The 22,862-nt window shown below is 45.5% G+C and overlaps 1 protein-coding gene across 1 annotated transcript; it reads left to right on the top strand.

Moving 5' to 3' along the window:
- Nucleotides 1-981: 981 nt before the first annotated feature.
- Nucleotides 982-21,502, top strand: LOC130208911 (protein Wnt-2b-A-like). Its single transcript, XM_056438327.1, has 5 exons — nucleotides 982-1,323; nucleotides 5,706-5,926; nucleotides 7,244-7,521; nucleotides 14,057-14,321; nucleotides 20,743-21,502. Exons 1-5 carry the CDS (start codon nucleotides 1,160-1,162, stop codon nucleotides 20,970-20,972), a joined length of 1,158 nt encoding a protein of 385 aa, XP_056294302.1. The 5' UTR covers nucleotides 982-1,159; the 3' UTR covers nucleotides 20,973-21,502.
- The last annotated feature ends 1,360 nt before the right edge of the window (nucleotides 21,503-22,862 follow it).

Below are 22,862 nucleotides of genomic sequence, written 5' to 3'. Positions count from 1 at the left end.
CTCACACACCACTGGACCAGCGGGCTAATGAAACACTGTCTAAAATGCCCCCTGGAGGATTATCTGGACACTAAGTTCCTGTTTAATGATGTGTCAAAGCACGAAAGCCTGACCCCTCATAGCTGAAGGATCCCTCTGCACCGATGACACACACAAAAACATCCCGACCAACCCGACCCGCCTCATTTGTATTGTTTAAAAGCACTGATGTGTTTCTGTTTTCATTTGTATCGATACGATTAATAATCTCTGTGAATAATATCATGTATTCAATGCCAGAGGAGGCTCTGTGGTTTAAGTTGCACAACTTCCAAACATGAAGTGTGTTATTCGCAGTCTGGGTTCTGAACTTAATATTCATATTCATCAAAGAAATATAAAAAAAATATTGCCCGATTGTTTTAGAGATAATGAATGATCGTGGAGTGCAGGCACATATTAAAAAAGGAATATCATGGAGCAAGACTAAGTTGTAACGGTTGTCCCGGCATGGCAACAGGTTGGACGCATTGCTCCGTAGATATCTCAGGCAGGATTACTTTCCATCACACTAAATATATACATCTCCTGCCCTGCTGTCTGTTGGTCTACATACCGCTATTTGTCATTTTCAGACAAAGGGAGGGGGGGGGGGGGGCACAGACAGCTGACGCACATGGAGCGGGGCGCTGCGCGTTCCCTGGTGCGCATCTCTTCATTTCCAGGCTGCAGGGAGGAAAGGTGCGCGCGGCACGTCGGTCCCATCCACGGGAACGGTTTCTTCCACTTGACGCGTCTCTAATTGAAGCCCCCCCCGCCTCCCCCCTCCTCCCACACAGCGTTCAGTGTGCATCACATTCAGTGCGCAACAACTGAGGAGAGAAGTTGAAGATGCACTGCTGATACACGACTGTGAGAGGGAGAGAGAGAAAGAGGGAGAGAAAGAGAGAGAGAGAGAGAGAGAGAGAGACATCTGAGCGCGGAGGACTTATTCTGCTCACAATCACCGGCACTGCTTATGATTATGGATACAGACCGGGAATCTGCGCATGGCGTTATAAGATATTGACCGGTGGAGTTTTGTTTTTTTAAGCACGTGAAGCTCTTTTTGTTCCCAGATGATGGACAGCAGACCAGCGGCACGGACTCTCACACCTGACGGTGCAGCTTTGGCCAACACATGAGAAAGGAAGGAGCTATGTTGTGCCTGATGAAGCCTCGCAGCCGCAGGGCGATGGGGAGCGGGACCAAAACCCAACGGCACTCCAAACCCATCACCAAAATGTACTTCGTCTTTATTTTGCTGCTGCTCTTCTTCACGCCGAGGGTGGACTCGTCGTGGTGGTGAGTGCGCGCTCAGCTGATATCTAGATCCGTTGAGTTCACAACTAAAAAGCCCAAGAAGTGGAGTTATAGGAACGTTTATAGAAGAGAGTTTTGGTGCAGACATAACCCCCCAAAAAGTAATCTACAACATTTGACTATTTACTTAAATGTCTTTCTCTCTCAGGTCTGAAGATGCGGAACACTATCTTGTTAAAAACGAGGACAAAATAAATGAAGAGTCGTAAATGTTCATACATGTTCTAAAACTCTCTCGATAATGAAGATTATGTTTTTATTTTAGTCAAACATTGACATCCAATATAAGGCAAAGTCACCTCTGCATGGGAATTTTGTTCTTGTTTTATTTTTTTCAACATCAATGCAAAGTAAAATATTTGGCACAGTAATGAGTGTCATGTGTTTATGAAGATTAATGGTGTTGGGGGGATGGGGGGTGGGTTGGGGGGGGGGGTCCCCTATTTATCCATCTTGCCTGAAGCAAGTGGCAGGTGCTGGCACTGGTGCATGAATAAAATGCTCCTTGATGATAATTCTCTTGAGGTTTTTAAATGCTCAGAGGTAGGAGGACCCCCCCCCACCCACACACACAGACACCTGAAATAGTTGCTGTCATGTGTCGGCCACACTTACAGAAATGATCTTTGATGTGCTGCTTCTTCATATTGAACCAACCAGAAAGAAGTTCTAATCCCATATGTTCTTCCTTGACGTGCAGCCCTGCCACCGCACAGCAATTAGGCCTTTTACAGATGGGCGTAGATTTAAAAAAATGCACCCTTTGTAAATAAGGAGGTGAATGGTAATTTCCCAGGAGAGCCAAAAGCAAATGTTATCCTACTTTCCATTGTGCAAGAATCCCGTATGCAAATATATTATGAAAAAAACAAATTGTGATTCAATCTTTGAGAAATTCCAGAGTAACTGAGAGAGACACAGAGCAGGAGAGTCTTGGAAGCTTTGTGTCGAGATGATTAATACGTCTGTAATCCTGGTTGGCATTGTTGGCGCCTATTTTTAACCATTGCAATCATTTAGATGTGCACCATGTGTCTTGCTGCACAGGACCCTCTTTCGTCTGGCTTGCTCCGTGTGTGTCCTCTTGGAGACGGCCAGGGGTCTTTTGGCACAGCCGGCATGTCCGACGCACAATAAACACGAGTGGCGCTTCTGCTCTGCTTAACCGCTCAGGCAGATAGTCGCCGTTAGAACGGGACCGGAGAGCCATAACGGGAGTGGAAAATGGCCTTCTACGTCCGTTTTCTGTCTCGGTGGCCAGGCGACACAAATGTGGCTGTGATTAGGGCCTAGAATGATATCCGGATGGAGAGTGGAGCGTTCAGGTTTAGGGGGGGGGGGGGGGGGGGGTGATCTGACTGACTCGGAGGGAAAGTGTTAGGATTTGAGTTGTTTCCTGTTTTATGTTGAAATCCCTGTCTCGGTTCCTGTTTCCCTGCTCTTCCCTCCCTGTGCTTGTCTGTTTCTTTCCTGATTGTTTCCAGCGACGCCCTAATTGTTTCCACCTGTGTCCCCACCTGTGTCTCGTTCCCCTGTGTATTTAATCTGTGTCCGTCTGTTGTCTGCTGTCGGATCGTCCCTTTTTGTTCCGTGTGGTGTTCGTCCGTGTTCCTGTCTTGAGAATAAAGCCTTTTTTCAAGAAACTCCAGTTGCGATTGGGTCCTCCGCACCACAGACCGTAACAGAACGATCCGACCAGAAATGGACCCAGCACTGGAGAGTGTGGCGTATTTGTTTCGTCCGATGTACCCATCGGTCTGCCTTCCCGGCTGTCCACCCGTCTACCAGCCCAAGCCCCTGCAGCCCGTCTGGCAGCCGTCGACGGTTCCTGCGGCTGTCGCGTGGTCGGTGGAGGATGACCCTCTTTGCCAGGAGGCGCGGAGGCTCAGCCGGGAACTGGCCGCTGCCTTTCAGTCGAGGTTTGGTCGAGTCCCCGGTGTTCCGTCGCCGGTTCCAGTTCCCGGTGTTCCGTCGCCGGTTCCAGTCCCCGGTGTTCCGTCGCCGGTTCCAGTCCCCGATGTTCCGTCGCCGGTTCCAGTCCCCGATGTTCCGTCGCCGGTTCCAGTCCCCGGTGTTCCGTCGCCGGTTCCAGTTCCCGGTGTTCCGTCGCCAGTTCCAGTCCCCGGTGTTCCGTCGCCGGTTCCAGTCCCCGATGTTCCGTCGCCGGTTCCAGTCCCCGGTGTTCCGTCGCCGGTTCCAGTCCCCGATGTCGCCAGTTCCAGTCCCCGGTGTTCCGTCGCCGGTTCCAGTCCCCGATGTTCCGTCGCCGGTTCCAGTCCCCGGTGTTCCGTCGCCGGTTCCAGTCCCCGGTGTTCCGTCGCTGGTCCCAGTTCTCTCTGTCCCGTCTCCATCCCTGCCGGTCTCGGTTCCCCCGGTCCTGTCTCGTCCAGCCCAGGTTCCCCGTGTCTCGTCCCGTCCAGTCCCGGTTCCCCGTGTCCCGTCCCGTCCAGTCCCGGTTCCCCGTGTCCCGTCCCGTCCAGTCCCGGTTCCCCGTGTCCCGTCCCGCCCAGTCCCGGTTCCCCGTGTCCCGTCCCACCCAGTCCCGGTTCCCCGTGTTCCGTCCCGTCCAGTCCCGGTTCCCCGTGTCCCGTCCCCAGTCGGTTCCCTGTTCCGTCCGTCCAGTCCCGGTTCCCCGTGTCCCGTCCCGTCCAGTCCCGGTGTCCCGTCCCGTCCAGCCCAGGTTCCCCGTGTCCCGTCCCGTCCAGCCCAGGTTCCCCTTGTCCCGTCCCACCCAGTCCCGGTTCCCCGTGACCCGTCCCGCTCCGGTCTCATCGCCTGGTCCCGGTCCCCTAGCTCCCCGTTCCTGTCCTCCGGCCCGCCCCCCGGAGCGCGTCCCTCGGCCGGGTGGTCGTCCTCCGGCCCGCCCCCCGGACTCTGTCCGCCATACCCTTGGCCCCTCCTCCGGCTCCCCTCCACCCACCCGTGTTGAACTTTGGGACGTCTGGAAGCCGTCTTTTAAGGGGGGGGTAGTGTTAGGATTTGAGTTGTTTCCTGTTTTATGTTGAAATCCCTGTCTCGGTTCCTGTTTCCCTGCTCTTCCCTCCCTGTGCTTGTCTGTTTCTTTCCTGATTGTTTCCAGCGACGCCCTAATTGTTTCCACCTGTGTCCCCACCTGTGTCTCGTTCCCCTGTGTATTTAATCTGTGTCCTTCTGTTGTCGGATCGTCCCTTTTTGTTCCGTGTGGTGTTCGTCCGTGTTCCTGTCTTGAGAATAAAGCCTTTTTTCAAGAAACTCCAGTTGCGATTGGGTCCTCCGCACCACAGACCGTAACAGAAAGGCCTGAGCGGTCACTTGCACTGTAGATGACTGTCCTCTGTTGATAAGAGAGCCCCCCCCCCACCCCCCCCCCCATGTCACAATACCAGCAGCATGTGATCCGCCCTTTAAGAGTTGCTACAAAGTCTGGGATTATGTCTGAATGCAGCAGGAAGCAAAGGCAAAGAGATGCTTCCCACTGAACGTGAGGAATTTAATAATCTCTTCGACGTCCTGAGTATCGGAGTCTCAAGAAGTCCGAGGAGCCGTGGGTGTGAAGGAATGGAGGCACGCCAGCAGGGGTCCAATCGGTCGACTTGAGTTAAAAGGACAACTTCGACTTTTTAAAGGAAATCTGCTTTCTTGCGGAGAGCTTGGTGAGTCTTTTCTGTGTACGGTTATAAAAGCTACAAACAGCGGTTGGCTGACGTAGCTTCGCATAAAGAGGAGATAAAGCCAGCCTGGTTCAGTCCAAAATTGACAAAATACACCGACAATCATCTCTGCATTGCTGTAATACAGTAGGCCTATATCGGTTGTTTCCTAAAAAAAGAAAGAAAAGAAAAGTGTACAAAAAGTGTAAACAACTTGAAGGAGGGGTTGGGCGGTGGGGGAGGGGGGGGGCTAATGTTTCTGGCTCTTTCTTGGTCAGGGTTCGAACTGGTGGGAACAAAGTCGTTTTCAGAGTTTTAAGGTCAAAAGAACTACGAAAAGGTCGATAAACCATGTGGCAAAATGGCCATTTTTGACAATGACACTTACATAAAATAAAATATAAACACTAATATAATGTATTCCGCTATTTAAAATGAAATGCAGCTTTGTTTGTTTGCATCTGTATTCACTTATCATGAACCACTACAACCGTACAGCACATCTAAAGCAGCCACATCAGGCTAACATTTATTAGCACGAACACAAAGTTCGCGACGGGGGCCGACCGCCTCGCGTGAGTGCTGAGATAATCCCGATGACATCACTGCGGGTCACTTTTCTCAGAATTGATTCCTCCAGAGCCGCAGTACAGTGGCCCCGCAGGACGCATAACCACGGAGGGCCCCCTTTTCTTTTATTTTTTGAACTCACCCCCATCACTGCCGTGTCTGCAGGTACATCGGGGCGCTGGGTGCTCGGGTGATCTGCGACAACATTCCCGGCCTGGTGAACAAGCAGCGGCAGCTGTGCCAGCGCCACCCGGACCTCATGCAGTCCATCGGCGAGGGCGCCAAGGAGTGGATCAAGGAGTGCCAGCACCAGTTCAGACACCACCGCTGGAACTGCAGCACGCTGGACCGGGACCACACTGTGTTTGGCCGGGTGATGCAGCGAAGTGAGTGTGTGTGTGTGTGTGTGTGTGCACATGTGTGACAGGGCCTTCTATCTGTGTGGGTTCCTTGTGCGTGCGTGACAGCGGTTGTTTATGTCAGAGAAACTCAAGTTAATCATCCTCGTAAAATGCCTCGCCGGTTACCAGATAAGCAGAGAATTAATAGGTGTCTTATTAAATCAACTTTGTCCCAGAATACAAACAGAAAGAGAAAGTGTTGATTTGTTCTCCACCTTCTCTGGAATGGGGGGCGGGGGGGGGAGATTGGGAAAGTGGATGTTCTCCGAAAACAAGTAGCAGATCGAGAGATCCACACTGGTGATGTATAAACAGTAATAGGAGATGTAAATATTTGGGTAGATGTCTCTGGCAGCCAGACAAAGCTTTACTCCCTGACATATCGCCTGTGTTCTGCTCCATTGCGTGAGCAGGAATGAGAACAGGAGGGGGGGGGGGGGGGGGGCAGACCAAATAACCCCCAACATCTCCTCTTCTCTGAAATGAAAACACAGCCCAGTGACTGAGAACGCTGCCGTCTGCGCCGAATAATAAAAGGTGAAGGGAGAGCGAGGTGGACTGTGATGTCAAAGTCGACACGCCTCTACGCCCGTCTGGATCGTCCGCCATAAACGGAATGATTCTGTTGTGCTCCTGCTGTCAGGAAGATAATAATAATAATAATAATAATAATAATAATAACTTCATTTATATAGCACCTTTAAAAACAATGTTTACAAAGTGCTCCACAGAGAGTCAAAGCAAAACAAGTGGAATAGCAAGAAACCAATATTACATTTAAAAATACCACACTGTCAAAAAGTTTGGGTTTGGGAAGACTCCTTATTTTTCAAAGAAAAGCATTGTTTTTTTTTTCAATGAAGATAAATAACATTAAATCAGAAATACCCTCTATACATTGTTAATGTGGTAAATGACTATTCTAGGTGGAAACGTCTGGTTTCTAATGAAATATCTCCATAGTCTGGGTGATCCCAAACTTTTGAACGGTAGTGTATATATTAAAATAAAAAATAAAATGAAAAATAAAAAATAAAAAATTAATTAAAATAAAAAATAAATTAAGATTAAGATACCGGAGAGAGAGAGAGAGAGAGAGGCGGCTTTATTGAGCAGGAACTAAATAAAAGCGCTTGAAGTCTCACCAAAAAAAAGCCACAAAAGTGGTTTGCGCCGTGGTTTCCGTTTCCGTTTCTGACACCGTCGAATGAAACGTGTCAGTAAAAAAAATATGGCAAAAAATTCAAATCATAAAATGGCTTTATTTTCTGAAGGATTTCATTACGACGCCTATCTCTCCAGGTAGCCGCGAGGCAGCGTTCGTGTACGCGATCTCTTCGGCGGGAGTGGTCTACGCCATTACCAGGGCCTGCAGCCAGGGGGAGCTAAAGATCTGCAACTGCGATGCCCAGAAGAGCGGGCGGTCGAGCGACGACCGGGGCAACTTCGACTGGGGCGGATGCAGCGACAACATCAACTATGGCACAAAGTTCGCCAAGACGTTCGTGGATGCTCGAGAAAGGATGGTGAAAGACGCTCGCGCCCTCATGAACCTGCATAACAACCGGTGCGGGCGGATGGTGAGCAGCACATGGTTATTCAATTTCAATTCAGTTTATTTGTATAGCCCAATTTCACAAATTACTAATTTATCTCGGAGTGCTTTACAATCTGTACACATAGACATCCCTGCCCCAAAACCTCACATCGGATCAGGAAAAACTCCCAAATAACCATTCAGGGGGAAAAAAGGGAAGAAACCTTCAGGAAAGCAACAGAGGAGGATCCCTCTCCAGGATGGACAGAACAATAGATGTCATGTGACCAGAAGGACAGATTTAGAGTTAAAATACATTCACTGAAAATGACAGAGTGTATGAATAGTTCATAGTAGGCATATTCCACGATGGAGACCTCCACGATCCATCAGGCAGATGGCGGTAGAGAGGCGGAGTGGGCGGAGTCTCAACAGTGGGCGGGCTCAGCGGTTTAGTTAGAGTACCTTATTTAGATAAGTAAGCTCTGTTTTATTGCTTTTTCATGCACCGGGGCTCCTTAGAACATTCACAGTACACGTCTTAAACATAAATTATGACATATTATTATGGATTATACTAACCAGCAGTATATGAAGCATCACCAGCTGCAACATTTAGTGATGCATATATCAATGCATCAAGGATTATATTCCAGGAATGTAATACATGTCTGTCGAATCAAATATAGAAGCACAAGCATGATGAAGAAACACGTTGTCACTCTGATGACTCATATAGAGGTTATCTTGCTATTTTCCCTCTACTCTTCCCCCGACTCTTAGACCCCCCCCCCCACCCCCCATACACACACATTGATGTTATTGTTTTTTGCGATTGCACACATTGTGTTTTCGTGGAGCTTCACAGCAATTATAAATCGGAGCGATGCTCAAAACATTTGGGGCTTCGACCTTGGCAAAATGACACGGCAGCGCTGAGCCCGGCACAAGTTAACCCCCGGTGAGCTCCGGCTCCGGTCTGTGTTGCTGTGAGCAACTTATTTCTGTTCATATAAGTTACATCCTGACTCTACAATATCCCTTTGTTACTCTGGATGGTTTAAGACCATTGTAAACTACCTTGCAAATATAACTTAGATACACACACACACACACACACACACACAAAACAAGCAACAGCGTGAGATAAACTCTCCCAGCCGCACACATTATGAATCAGCTGTCAGCGGCGGATTTAGTTTCAGGTTCAACACAAACAAGCCGGATTGTTCCAAAAGGGAAGAGAACTCAAAGTAAACTCCAGTCAGGGTGACGAAGCGCTGATCACACCTACGTCACGCCATGGGCTACATCATCGGCTTAACACCCTGTCACCTTTGACCTCTGCTCTAGGCAGTGAAGCGCTTTATGAAGCTGGAGTGCAAGTGTCACGGGGTCAGCGGCTCCTGTTCTCTGAGGACCTGCTGGCTGGCGATGTCCGACTTCCGGCGAACGGGCGACTACCTTCGCAAGAAGTACAACACGGCCATCGAGGCGACCATGAACCAGGACGGGACGGGCTTCATGGTGGCCGACAAGGACTTCAAGGGGAGCACCAAGAATGAGTTGGTGTACGTCGAGAACTCGCCCGACTACTGTCTCACGGAGGCGCTCAGCCGGGTGAGTGACGGGTTTTTTTTAATCGTTTGAATATTATCTTCTTTGAATACTTACGATGCACAGACATCAAAAGAGGGAAATCAACACTGTGAGACAAGGGCGGCTGTAATGTTGCGCTACTCTGAGCTCAGTGCTCTGATTCATTGTTAAAGATGAGTCATTTAACTCAGAGTACACAACGTTTTCCCAACAATCCCTTTTGGTATTTCGCCATGCTTGAGTTTTGAGAGGTTGCGTGCTCAGAAAGCCAATAAATTGGTATTTACATAAACAAACTGGATTCCGAACCACTGGATTTGTTTTGTAAGAATTATGACCAAGTACTGAGAAGTTAAGAAATAAACTTGTCACGGCTCTCTGGCAGACAAACTACTTCAACATTTATAAATTCCCGTTTTCGATGGACACAAGTTTATCTGAAAAAGTTATGCCGACCTGGCTATGAACAGCTTTAATACTATTGTATGTGGCAGAGAAATATCTTATCGGGGCCTATATTGGATAAAATAAAACGTATCATATAGACTGGATTGAGTTATCTCTGGTTTATGTAATAATTCATAATAAAGAAATGTATATTTCATTCAGATGAGCAAAACACCATCAATCCATATTCTGAGATTCAGTGATGCATTTTTCTGATTTTCGACACATTTTTTCAATTAAAAAGACACTTGCGCATCTTGCTCAGAGACAGGTCCAACAGGTGGCCGGTCCTGCGATGACAATCAGAGACTCGTCCACTGGAGGCTCGCATTCCTACACAGCTTAACGTTCAATGATTTGACCTTTAACATCCCCTTTAATTCCTGGTGTTTGCTTTACCTTGTTAAGCCCCGCCTCTCTCCTCCTACCCAGCCCCCTTCATTAGAGCGTGAAGGCGTTCACTCACTCACTGTGAATGGGTGAGGTGAGATAGCGCAGGGCATCAGTGGACGGGGGGGCATGATGGTACGACCCGACTCTCCCACTCCTCTGACACCACGGGGTAATGGAGGTGTGTTCGATCCAAGGAAAAAAAGCTGTCTTTCCTTGTTAAAAGGTGATCTTAAAAAGAAGCGTATGACCCTCCTCGCCACTAATCTCCATTGTAGAGGAATTCGTCGCCTAAGGATACATGCAGGCTTATTATTTTCAATCCTTCCTTCGGTCAGTATTAGGCTCCACTCCCGAGAGCCTGAGGGGAATATCTCCTCTTATCCCTGTTTCTTTACTTCAGCGATGCTCTGTTATTAGACATGGCATCTGATCTCAGGCTTAGATTTTACACCCCGAGTACGTGGACACTTTGGTGTTTGTCTCCGAGACTCTTCCGTCAGCGCCTCTGGAAGCCAACACCCTGCCGAGGAGTGTGGAAAAGGGATATTCCGCTTTGGAAAAAACACAAAGTTTTCAGCTTTCTGCATCAAAATATATTCACGGTGGTGTTCAGACGTGGTCCGCTGCCAAGATTAGCAGTTCTGGACATCGACAGTATGTCATCACTGGAGGTTATCCAACAAGGACCAACAACCACTGAAGTAATGTATCTGGCTCTTTCTTGGTCAGGGTTAAGAACTGGTGGGAACAAAGTCGTTTTCAGAGTTTTAATCAAAAGAACTACGAAAAGGTCGACAAAGCTTCATGTAGCAAAATAAGTCATTTTGTACAATGACCACTTACATAAAAATAAAATATAAACACTAATATAATGTATTCCGCTTATTTAAAATGAATGTGCAACTTTTGTTTGGCATTTGCATCTGTATTCACTTATCATGAACCACTACAACCTGTGACAGCACATCTAAAGTAGCCACATCAGGCTAACATTTATTAGCACGAACGAATAACAAAAGATTCGCGTGAGGCAATGACACACCTCCCGCGAGTGCTGAGATAATCCCGGCGGAATGTATCACTGGTGCGTGGTCACTTTTCCTTCCAGAACCAGATTCACTCTCCAGAGCGCTTGAGTACAGTGGCCCGCGCAGGCACGCAACCACCTGAGGGCCCCTTTTCTTTTATTTTTGAACTCACCCCATCACTGCCGTAATCTGCAGGCACATCAGGTAGCTGGGTGCTCGGGTGATCTGCGACAACATTCTGCCTGGTGAACAAGAAGCAAGCAGCTGCCATAGCTCACCGGACCTCATGCAGTCCATTTTAGGGCGCCAAGGAGTGATCAAGGGAGTGCCAGCATCTGGAAGTTCAGACACCACCCGCTGGAACTGCATGCACGCTGGACCGGGACCACACTGTGTTTGGCAAGGTGATGCAGCGAAGTGAGTGTGTGTGTGTGTGTGTGTGTGTGTGTGTACATGTGTGACAGGAGCCTTTCATCTGTGTGAGTTCCTTGTGCGTGCGTGACAGCGGTGAAGGCCATGTCAGAGAAACTCAAGTTAAATCATCCTCGTAAAATGCCTCGCCGGTTACCAGATAAGCAGAAGAGAATTAATAGGTGTCTTATTAAATCAACTTTGTCCCAGAATACAAACAGAAAGAGAAAGTGTTGATTTGTTCTCCACCTTCTCTGGAATGTGGGGAGATTGGGAAAGTGGATGTTCTCCGAAAAACAAGTAGCAGATCAGAGATCCACACTGGTGATACTTATAAACAGTAATAGGAGATATAGTAATATTTGCATGTCTCTGGCAGCCAGACAAAGCTTTACTCCCTGACATATCGCCTGTGTTCTGCTCCATTGCGTGAGGCAGGAATGAGAACAGGAGGGGGGGCATCAAATAACCCCAACATCTCCTCTCTCTCTGAAAATGAAAGCCCATTGATGACTGAGAACTGTGCCACGCTTCCGCGCCGGGCTAATAATAAAAGGTGAAAGGGAGAGCGAGGTGGACTGTGATAGCCAGTCGTCACACTATCGCTACGTCTGGGATCGTCCGCCATAAACGGAATGATTCTGTTGTGCTCCTGCTGTCAGGAAGATAATAATAATAATAATAATAACTTCATTTATATAGCACCTTTAAAAACAATGTTTACAAAGTGCTCCACAGAGAGTCAAAGCAAAACAAGTGGAATAGCAAGAAACCAATATTACATTTAAAAGTATATATTAAAATAAAATATAAAATGAAAAATAAAAAATAAATTAAAATAATAAATAAATTAAGATTAAAATACCGGAGAGAGAGAGAGAGAGGCTTGACTGAGCAGGAACTAAATAAAAGCGCTTGAAGTCTCACCAAAAAAAAGCCACAAAAGTGGTTTGCGCCGTGGTTTCCGTTTCCGTTTCTGACACCGTCGAATGAAACGTGTCAGTAAAAAAAATATGGCAAAAAATTCAAATCATAAAATGGCTTTATGACACCAAGAAGGATTTCATTACACGCGCTATCTCTCAGGTAGTCACGTAGGCATACGTTTCCTCGTGTACTGGCTGAGATCTCCTCGGCGGCGGTGGTCTACGCCACTACCAGGGCCTGCACCCAGGGGGAGCTAAAGATCTTGCAACTCACGATGCCCAGAAGAGCGCCGGCGGTTGAGCGACGACCGGGGCAACTTCGATCATGCGGATGTGAGCGACAACATCAACTATGGCACAAAGTTCGCCAAGACGTTCGTGGATGCTCGAGAAAGGATGGTGAAAGACGCTCGCGCCCTCATGAACCTACTTGCTTTCATAACAATCAGTGCGTAGCGGATGGTGAGCTGCACATGGTTATTCAATTTCAATTCAGTTTATTTGTATAGCCCAATTTCACAAATTACTAATTTATCTCGGAGTGCTTTACAATCTGTACACATAGACATCCCTGCCCCAAAACCTCACATCGGATCGAAAGAATAACCCCAAATAAACCATTCAGGGGAAAAAAGGGAAGAAACCTTCAGGAAAGCATTAGAGAGAGATCCCTCTCCAGGATGGACAGGTGCAATAGATGTAATGTGTACAGAAGGACAGATTTAGAGTTAAAATACATTCACTGAAAATGACAGAGTGTATGAATAGTTCATAGTAGGCATATTCCACGATGGAGACCTCCACGCATCCATCAGGCAGATGGCGGTAGAGAGGCGGAGTGGGCGGAGTCTCAACAGTGGGTGGGCTCAGCGGTTTAGTTAGAGTACCTTATTTAGATAAGTAAGCTCTGTTTTATTGCTTTTTCATGCACCGGGGCTCCTTAGAACATTCACAGTACACGTCTTAAACATAAATTATGACATATTATTATGGATTATACTAACCAGCAGTATATGAAGCATCACCAGCTGCAACATTTAGTGATGCATACATCAATGCATCAATGATTATATTCCAGGAATGTAATACATGTCTGTCTTTAGATCAAAATATAGAAGCACAAGCATGATGAAGAAACACGTTGTCACTCTGATGACTCATATAGAGGTTATCTTGCTATTTTCCATCTACTCTTCCCCCGACTCTTAGACCCCCCCCCCCCCCCACCCCCATCCACACACCTTGATGTTATTGTTTTTTGCGATTGCACACATTGTGTTTTCGTGGAGCTTCACAGCAATTATAAATCGGAGCGATGCTCAAAACATTTGGGGCTTCGACCTTGGCAAAATGATTACAAAGCAGCTGAGCCCGGCTGGGGTTAACCCCCGGTGAGCTCCGGCTCCGGTCTGTGTTGCTGAGAGCAACTTATTTCTGTTCATATAAGTTACATCCTGACTCTACAATATCCCTTTGTTACTCTGGATGGTTTAAGACCATTGTAAACTACCTTGCAAATATAACTTAGATACACACACACACACACACACACACACAAAACAAGCAACAGCGTGAGATAAACTCTCCCAGCCGTACACATTATGAATCAGCTGTCAGCGCGGATTTAGTTTCAGGTTCAACACAAACAAGCGGATTGTTCCAAAAGGAGAACTCAAAGTGAAACTCCAGTCAGGGTGACGAAGCGCTGATCACACCTCGTCACGCCATAGGCTCATCATCGGCAACACCCTGTCACCTTTGACCTCTGCTCTAGGCAGTGAAGCGCTTTATGAAGCTGGAGTGCAAGTGTCACGGGGTCAGCGGCTCCTGTTCTCTGAGGACCTGCTGGCTGGCGATGTCCGACTTCCGGCGAACGGGCGACTACCTTCGCAAGAAGTACAACACGGCCATCGAGGCGACCATGAACCAGGACGGGACGGGCTTCATGGTGGCCGACAAGGACTTCAAGGGGAGCACCAAGAATGAGTTGGTGTACGTCGAGAACTCGCCCGACTACTGTCTCACGGAGCGCTCAGCGGGTGAGTGGAGACGGGTTTTTTTTAATCGTTTGAATATTATCTTCTTTGAATACTTACGATGCAAATACATCAAAAGAGGGAAATCAACACTGTGAGACAAGGGCGGCTGTAATGTTGCGCTACTCTGAGCTCAGTGCTCTGATTCATTGTTAAAGATGAGTCATTTAACTCAGAGTACACAACGTTTTCCCAACAATCCCTTTTGGTATTTCAAAATACTTGAGTTTTGAGAGGTTGCGTGCTCAGAAAGCCAATAAATTGGTATTTACATAAACAAACTGGATTCCGAACCACTGGATTTGTTTTGTAAGAATTATGACCAAGTACTGAGAAGTTAAGAAATAAACTTGTCACGGCTCTCTGGCAGACAAACTACTTCAACATTTATAAATTCCCGTTTTCGATGGACACAAGTTTATCTGAAAAGTTATATGCCGACTGGCTATGAACAGCTTTAATACTATTGTATGTGGCAGAGAGAAATATCTTATCGCGGGGCCTATATTGGATAAATAAAACGTATCATATAGACTGGATTAGTTATCTCTGGTTTATGTAATAATTCCATAATAAAAGAAATGTATATTTCATTCAGATGAGCAAAACACCATCAATCCATATTCTGGAGATTCAGTGATGCATTTTCTTGATTTTCTAGCACATTTTCAATTAAAGACACTTGGTGCATCTTGCTCAGAGACAGGTCCAACAGGTGGCCGGTCCTGCGATGACAATCAGAGACTCGTCCACTGGAGGCTCGCATTCCTTCACAGCTTAACGTTCAATGATTTGACCTTTAACATCCCCTTTAATTCCTGGTGTTTGCTTTACCTTGTTCAATTCAATTCAGTTTATTTGTATAGCCCAATTTCACAAATTACAAATTTGTCTCGGAGTGCTTTACAATCTGTACACATAGACATCTGCCCCAAAACCTCACATCGGACCAGGAAAAACTCCCAAATAACCCTTCAAGGAAAAAGGAAGAAACCTGGAGGGAAACAACAGGAGGATCCCTCCTAGGATGGACAGTGCAATAGATGTAATGTGTACAGAAGGACAGATTTGAGTTAAAATACATTCAATGAATATGACAGAGTGTATGAATAGTTGCATAGTAGGCATATTCCGCGATGGGAACCTCCACGATCCATCAGGCAGATGGGCGGTGGGGAGGAGGAGTGGCGGAGTCTCAACAGGACAGTGGCGTGATCCATGAGCAGGGTCCCGGCGGATGATCCATCCAGGCAGATAGGATCTATGCAAGTCTCCCATAGGTCGATGACCCCATGAGGCGTAAGTCAAGGACTTCGGGAGAAAGCCAGAGTTAGTAGCATGTGATTGAGATGAAGAATTCATCCTTAAGGAGAAAAAGAGGAGATGGGTACTCAATTGCATCCTAAAAGCGTCCCCGGCAGCTATAAGCCTATAGCAGCATATCAAGGGGGCTGGACCAGGCAAGCCTGATTCAGCCTAACTATAAACTCTGTCCAAAGAGGAAGGTCTTAAGTCTACTCTTAAAAGCGAGGTGACTGTGTCCTGCCTCCCGGACTGAAGAAATTGGAAGCTGGTTCCATAAAGGGAAAAACGATAACTAGAAACAAAACCATTCTACTTTTTAGACTCTAGGAACTACAAGTAGTCCGCATTTAGTAGGCGTAGCTCTCTGGTGGGGCAATATGGTCACGACAGCTCCTTAAGATATGATGGAGCATCACCAATCAAGGCTTTGTAGGTTGAAGAGAAGATTTTTAAAAGTGATTCTTGATTTTACTGAGGAGCCAGTGCCAGAGCAGCTAGTGCAGGAGTGATGTAGTCTCTTTCTTGGATTTTGGTGAAGACACGAGCTGCAGCATTCTGAATCAACTGGAGGGACCACAAGAGATTTATTGAGAGCAGCCACTGCTAATAAGGAGTTACAATAATCGATCTCGAAATGTGAGCAACGTGAACCAACAATTTTCTGCATCTTTTTGAGACAAGATGTACCTGATTTTTGAAATATTACGTAGATGAAAGAATGCGATCCTTGAGATTTTGCTTTTCTTGATGGGAGTTAAAGGACAAGTCCCGATCAAAGATAGCATGAATTCTTTACAGTGGTGTTGGATGCCAGGGCAGTCCGTCTACAGAAGTCACATCACCAGAATAATTGATCTCTGCAGGTGCTCCAGGGCCGATTAAAATTACCGGTTTTGTCTGAGTTTAACATCGAAGTTGCAGGTCATCCATGTTTTTTATGTCTTTAAGTTGTGCTTGAATTTACAGAGTTGGGTTGCTCTCCTCTGGTTTTATCGATAAATATAGTTGAGTATCATCTGCATAACAATGAAAGTTTATGGAGTGCTTTCCTGATAATATTGCCCAAAGGAAGCATGTATAAAATCGTAAATAAATTGGTCCAAGCACAGAACCTTATGGAACTCCGTGATTAACGTTGGTGATTGCTCAGTCATGTAGTTTACAAATACAAAACTGAGATCGGAGTCTGATAAATAAGATTTAAACCAAAAATTGGTGCCGTGCCTGAAGTGCCAATCGACTGCTCCAGTCTCTGCCAACAGGATGTCATGGTCAGTAGTGTCGAATGCAGCACTAAGGGTCTAACAGGGCCAGGACAGAGAGAGTCCTTTATCTGCTGCCATTAAGAGGTCATTTTGTAATTTTTCACCAGTGCCCGTCCCTGGGGAATTGCTGTGGTGTTTCTAAATCCTGATTGAAATTTCTGGAAATAAGCTATTATGATGTAGAAAGTACGCTTAACTGATTTCGCGACCACTTTCTCAAAAAGGATCTTGGAGAGGAAGGGAGGTTAGAGATCGGTGATCTAGTTAGTCAATACCTCTGGGATCCAGAGTGAAACTTCTTCAGGAGAGGTTTAGTAACAGCCACCTTGAAGGACTGTCGTACGTGGCCTGTTAGCGAGATTTCCACGTGATAATATCTAATAGAGAGCACGCCAATTAAAGAGCCAAAGCGTCTTTAAGCTTAGCCTAAATGGGATGGGGTCAAAGAGACAGGTGAGCGATATTCAGTAGAAAACGTTGAAAATAATTGGTCACGGTTGATAGGAGAAAATCCTCAAATATACGCAGGGCATACATAGCCGGTTTTCCAAGGCCATTCACTTGAGGACAGATTGGCACTGGTTATGGAGCAAGATTATTAATCTTGTCCCTAATAGTTAAAATCTTTTCATTAAAGAAGTTCATAAAGTCGTTACCACTAGGGTTTATAGGAATGCTCTAGAGCTCCACAGGCTGGGCTCTCTGTCCAGCCTGGCTACAGTGCTGAAGAGGAAACCTGGGGTTGTTTTCATTTTCTATTGATGGAAGTAATAGGCTGCTCTGGCGTGCGGAGGCCTTCTTATATGTTTTAAGACTATCTCAAACTAAAGCGGGATTCTTGAGGATTAGTTGAGCATATCGTTCAAGCTTTAAATGACGTTGCTTCAGTTTGCGGGTCTGAGGGTTATACCAGGGAGCAAACCTCCTCTTCCTCACTGTCTTCTTCTTCAGAGGGGCTATCGAGTCCAGTGTCATTCTCAGAGAGCCTATGGCACTGTCAACAAGATGATCAATCTGGGACGGACTAAAGTTAGACCAGGAGTCCTCTGTTATATTGAGACGTGGTATCGAATCAAATACAGAAGGAATCGCTTGTTAAGCCCCGCCTCTCTCCTCCTACCCAGCCCCCTTCATTAGAGCGTGAAGGCGTTCACTCACTCACTGTGAATGGGTGAGGTGAGATAGCGCAGGGCATCAGTTCAAGAAAAATGTCTTCCTCCACTGCGGTGTCAGTTTCATCAAATATTTGAAGTTCAGCTGCATCATGGAGGCCAAATTTGTTTTTGACTACAGGATGAAAAGCATGACAACATAAAGATAAAAACAGGTTTTAACTGCACATGATGACTGATCAACCATATTATCTATAAAACATATCTGAAATTGCATGCTTTGACTTAACAGCAGTATTACAATGTTGCGTTGTAGCCATTCTGTACAAAAACCAACAATAACTTTCAGAAGCAAGTTGAAAACTAAAAACATCATCACTTATCTACTGATGTGTTTCGCTGCAATGGCAGACCACCTCTTTTCCAGTTGTGGCTAGACTTGAATGTGTAGCCAAGCAACCAAGATAATTCAGATATGGAATTTAAACAAAGTAACAATAAAAGGTAGAAGCTACATAATTGTCAATTTTGCTGTATTTAGAATGTCAAAATGAACCAAAAAAGGCCTGCAGCAAAAGTAGACTATTGACAGACAGCACCAAGTAAAGTAAAATAATAAAAACCCATTAGGACACTTAAACATTGTGTATATGTTGTTAAACCAGCAATAATTAGTTTTTTACATAATATGTTACTCACCTGCAGTGATGAATTCCAAATAGGTGAAACCTAGCTGTAATTGGATGTACTTCTTGGTCCTCTGGTATTTCACCTTCAGCAGCATGGTGATATCTTGCAGAAACTGTAGAGTGGAAAAAGATAGCTGTTCAACTTTGTCTAGGCAAGGAGTTATTACACATGTATTAAGTCCAAATGCAAAACAGCGAGACAGAAGTACCGCGAAACTAACGTTAGTAAAGTTCGCGCGAGAGACAGCAGTACCGCGAAACTAACGTTAGTAAAGTTAGCGCGAGACGGCAGTACCGCGAAACTAACGTTAGTAAAGTTAGCGCGAGAGACAGCAGTACCGCGAAACTAACGTTAGTAAAGTTAGCGCGAGAGACAGCAGTACCGCGAAACTAACGTTAGTAAAGTTAGCGCGAGAGACAGCAGTACCGCGAAACTGACGTTAGCCCTCGACACAGCAGTAGGCCTACTGCGAAACTAACGTTAGCCCTCGACACAGCAGTACCGCGAAACTAACGTTCGTAAAGTTAGCGCGAGAGACAGCAGTAACCGCGAAACTACCTTTAGTAAAGTTAGCCTGCGGGACAGCAGTACCGCGAATCTACCGTTAGTAAAGCTAGCCCTCGAGACAGAAGTACCGCGAAACTACCGTTTATGTCCTGTCATGGTGGATGGTCGAATTTCTGATGGCAAAATAATGTGGCATAATTTAGTTAAATATTCTCAAAGAAATTTACTGAAACACAAAAAGGCTATTTATTATTTTGGCCTGGAATTAAATATGCTCCGCCGGTTTGAACAGGTTCATACATATTGACTGATGTTACACTTCTGGCTTATTTCGCCTCCCTTCAACCAACTAACGCTAGCTAACGTTAAGTTAGCCATTAGTCTAACTTCACTAAAATATAAATCACGTCTCACCACACTTGAATTTAACACATAATTTCATATGAACAGCCTGTATAAGTAAATATAATTTGTACTTACCTTCTGAAATAACAGCTAAATATCTTCCTGACCACGGGTTTTCTTCACCGTGACTTCCAGAAGAAAGAGCGCGTTGAAACCGGATGTGCAAGTAACTCGGTCAGGAGAGCATCACTTAACTCGCCGCAATAACTCCGCCCCCAGAGCTGTTTTAACACTGTAAGTGCTAAAAGAACACCACAATCAACACGGATCAACTCAAAATATTTAACACTGGGAAATCAACACTACCAATTTTGCTGTGTACAGTTACTGCACGTTCAACTGAAAAGCTGCACGTCGTTCAAAAACAAGTTCCAATTCCTTTAAAGTGGCACTTATTTTCATTTCATTTATGTATTTATTCGAACACCAATCAACCCAGGGGTAAATAGGTCTTAGGCTACATTCCAACCGTAGTCCCTGTGGCCATATGACAAGCCATCACTATTGGAGAAAAAGGGGGCACCATCGTAACTTTACATTTTTTTACAAAATATATCTCTTGTTCTGCCTGTTTTGTGATATACATGCCTAAAAGGTGCCTAATATTTCTATACTGAAATAATATCGGCATTAGAATTATTATAACTATGATGATTTTTTTAGCACAGTGCGTATGGGAGCGGCGGCGCTGTATATACACAATGTCACTGAGGAGGGAGGTACGATTCATGCTCACACATCTGATTGGTAACAAGCCAGTTCTTCAGGCCGTGTTTAAAAATATTTCTGAATCGCCACTTGATCTACGGTCATATTGATCCAGTCCCCTCAGCTCCACACTATAATATCTTTCAACTTATTAATGCGTTATGTCAAAGACATTTGTATGCAACTACAGCTCTTCCAGAGTTGAATTCCTGTAACATAAAAAATATACTTTTTCTTTTAAAAATGCTTTGAGGGTAAGTAAGGCTGCAATCATGGTTCCACTTCTACGGTTCCTACTATTATTAATATGAATGTATTTTTGCATATTGCTCGCAAAAGGCTGCGGAACCTAACAAGATGTTCTAGTATGCGATGAGAACATTATGATTTACTCTGCAACGCAAATAGTTCCTATTTTTCTCTTCTTCCCAGGCTCCCTGGGCACGGCCGGCCGAGTGTGCAACAAGTCCTCCCGAGGCACAGACGGCTGTGAGGTCATGTGCTGTGGGCGGGGCTACGACACCACGCGCGTCAAGCGCGTCACCAAGTGCGAGTGCAAGTTCAAGTGGTGCTGCGCCGTGGAGTGCAACCACTGCGAGGCCCTGGTGGACGTTCACACCTGCAAGCCCCACAAGCGTCCCGATTGGCTGGACATAACCTAACGAGGCGAGCCGACCAATCACGAGTCCCGACCAGGACGGACTCCATAACCTGCTCGCGAATGACTTCATTTTATTACGGGATATATAATTGGGATCTCCTGACTGTCATACCTCTCTGGCTTTTGATCCTTGGACACTTCATGAAGCAGAGACTTCGCGGACGTTGATGCTAAACTGGAAAATAAGCCCAGTTACTGATCGTGTGCTGCTTTGAAGAATTTGTTGAGCTTTTTTTAAGACAAACGTTAAATCTTTGAGACAAAGCGTCTGAATATATTGTATTGTTCTGTTGTTTGAAGCAGAGACTCGAGGTCGATGTCTGCTCGTTTGATAGTATGTTCCCAAGGTGTGACCACATGACATCCTGCTCGTACTGATGATCATATCTACATTCATATTTAGCCCGAAGAGAGAAAGAAAGATGGAGAGATCTTTGGAGATATTGTACAAACACTGACACTGTGTCATTTCAAATGACATCATTGGACTGTAGTGCAACAAAATCATTTAAAATACAAAAAAAAAGACAATTGCTGCTAATGAGTGCAACTCTAACAAAACCAGCAAATATCCGGAGGGAGCGTCTGATTCGAATGAGATCAGACGATGACACTGTGAACCGGAAGGAAGCGCGAGAAAGGACTGTGAGTTAAAGTGCTGCGCGTGAAGCTGAATTTGAGCAGGTTCCCGGGAGAGAAAACGACGGACGAAGCAGGAACGATGAAGCGGCATGATGGACTTTGGAGTTACACTTTCCATACAGTAGCTTATATTTTGTCTGCGATTGGTCGAACACATTCTGGCTGTGTGTCCTTATGGAGAACCGTATCATTTCTACCTCTGGCTCTTTGTCTTTGTTTTAAACTCTTTTTTTATGCCGCTATTCCGACAGCTTCAGGCAACTGTCCTGTGATTTGCGGTCTGATAAATCCTTAAAACTCACATATTTATTCTATAAAAAACGGATACTCCTTATATCATCAGTACTAGGGTTGTACCAGTATACCTGTGTCAGGGTATATCACAGTGTTATAATTGACCGTTTGCTCATGTGTGGTCTTGAAAAAGCCAACATAGGTGAGCTTGTGTGCGAGTTAAAGTTACAGAGGGAGAAGGCAGACTGCACTCATACAGTATTACATCTTGTATTACATAGTAGTTACAGGTTGGACTCAATATTACAAGTGTTAAACAATTATAGGACATTATTTTAAGAGCTTACAGCGGAAGTGTTTTTCTTCTTCTTCGCGTAACATCCTATCGTGCTGCCAACATTACACTCCAGTCATATAACATATTATAGTTTCATACTATTTGTCTAAATCGGGGTTTTAATTCTGTTTATTGAAATTCGATTCTCATTCCTCAAATGAGCCGGTGTAACTACGACCACTATTATTATTAATCATAATAATGTAGTACCGTGATGTTTTATAAGAAACCGTAAACATTGCGCCCGATCACAAGTCGCTGTTGATCCGTCGTGCCTGCAGCCTTTGTCGTTTGCAATAATTCAGTTCCAGCTTCTCTCGGCCATGATTGTTTTTTCATCCACCACTCATCCCTCTCTTTTGAATGGCACTAAACTCCAGAATGCTACGGACACGTTTTGAACTCTCACAGTACTTTCTATTCTCTCAGATGCGACTTTTTTGATTTTGTTTCTGTAAAAAAAAGAAAACAGTTCTTCTAAGTTAGCTTTTAAAGCTATAGATCACGGCTGTTGAGGCACATTTCATTATTTCTTGAAGATGGCGTCAGACCCAGAGCTGTTCAAGAGCTCCACGCTCGAGCAAATGTGTCGCTGCTGAAAACGTTGAATGCTGCTTCCCTCAAACTAAAAGGCTTGAGAATGTACATTTATATGCTGCTAAATTGTCGCAGATCTTA

Source organism: Pseudoliparis swirei, chromosome 18 (assembly GCF_029220125.1).
Source record: "Pseudoliparis swirei isolate HS2019 ecotype Mariana Trench chromosome 18, NWPU_hadal_v1, whole genome shotgun sequence".
Taxonomy (NCBI): domain Eukaryota; kingdom Metazoa; phylum Chordata; class Actinopteri; order Perciformes; family Liparidae; genus Pseudoliparis; species Pseudoliparis swirei.
This window is presented reverse-complemented; position numbering and strand designations above follow the sequence as displayed.

Bases quoted from the DNA above. Each gene is read 5' to 3' on its own strand.
- LOC130208911 (XM_056438327.1), top strand. From the start codon at position 1,160: ATGAGAAAGGAAGGAGCTATGTTGTGCCTGATGAAGCCTCGCAGCCGC. The intron at 5,927-7,243 runs GTGAGTGTGTGT...CTATCTCTCCAG, and splicing joins TGGCCGGGTGATGCAGCGAA to GTAGCCGCGAGGCAGCGTTC. The intron at 14,322-20,742 runs GTGAGTGGAGAC...TCTTCTTCCCAG, and splicing joins TCTCACGGAGCGCTCAGCGG to GCTCCCTGGGCACGGCCGGC.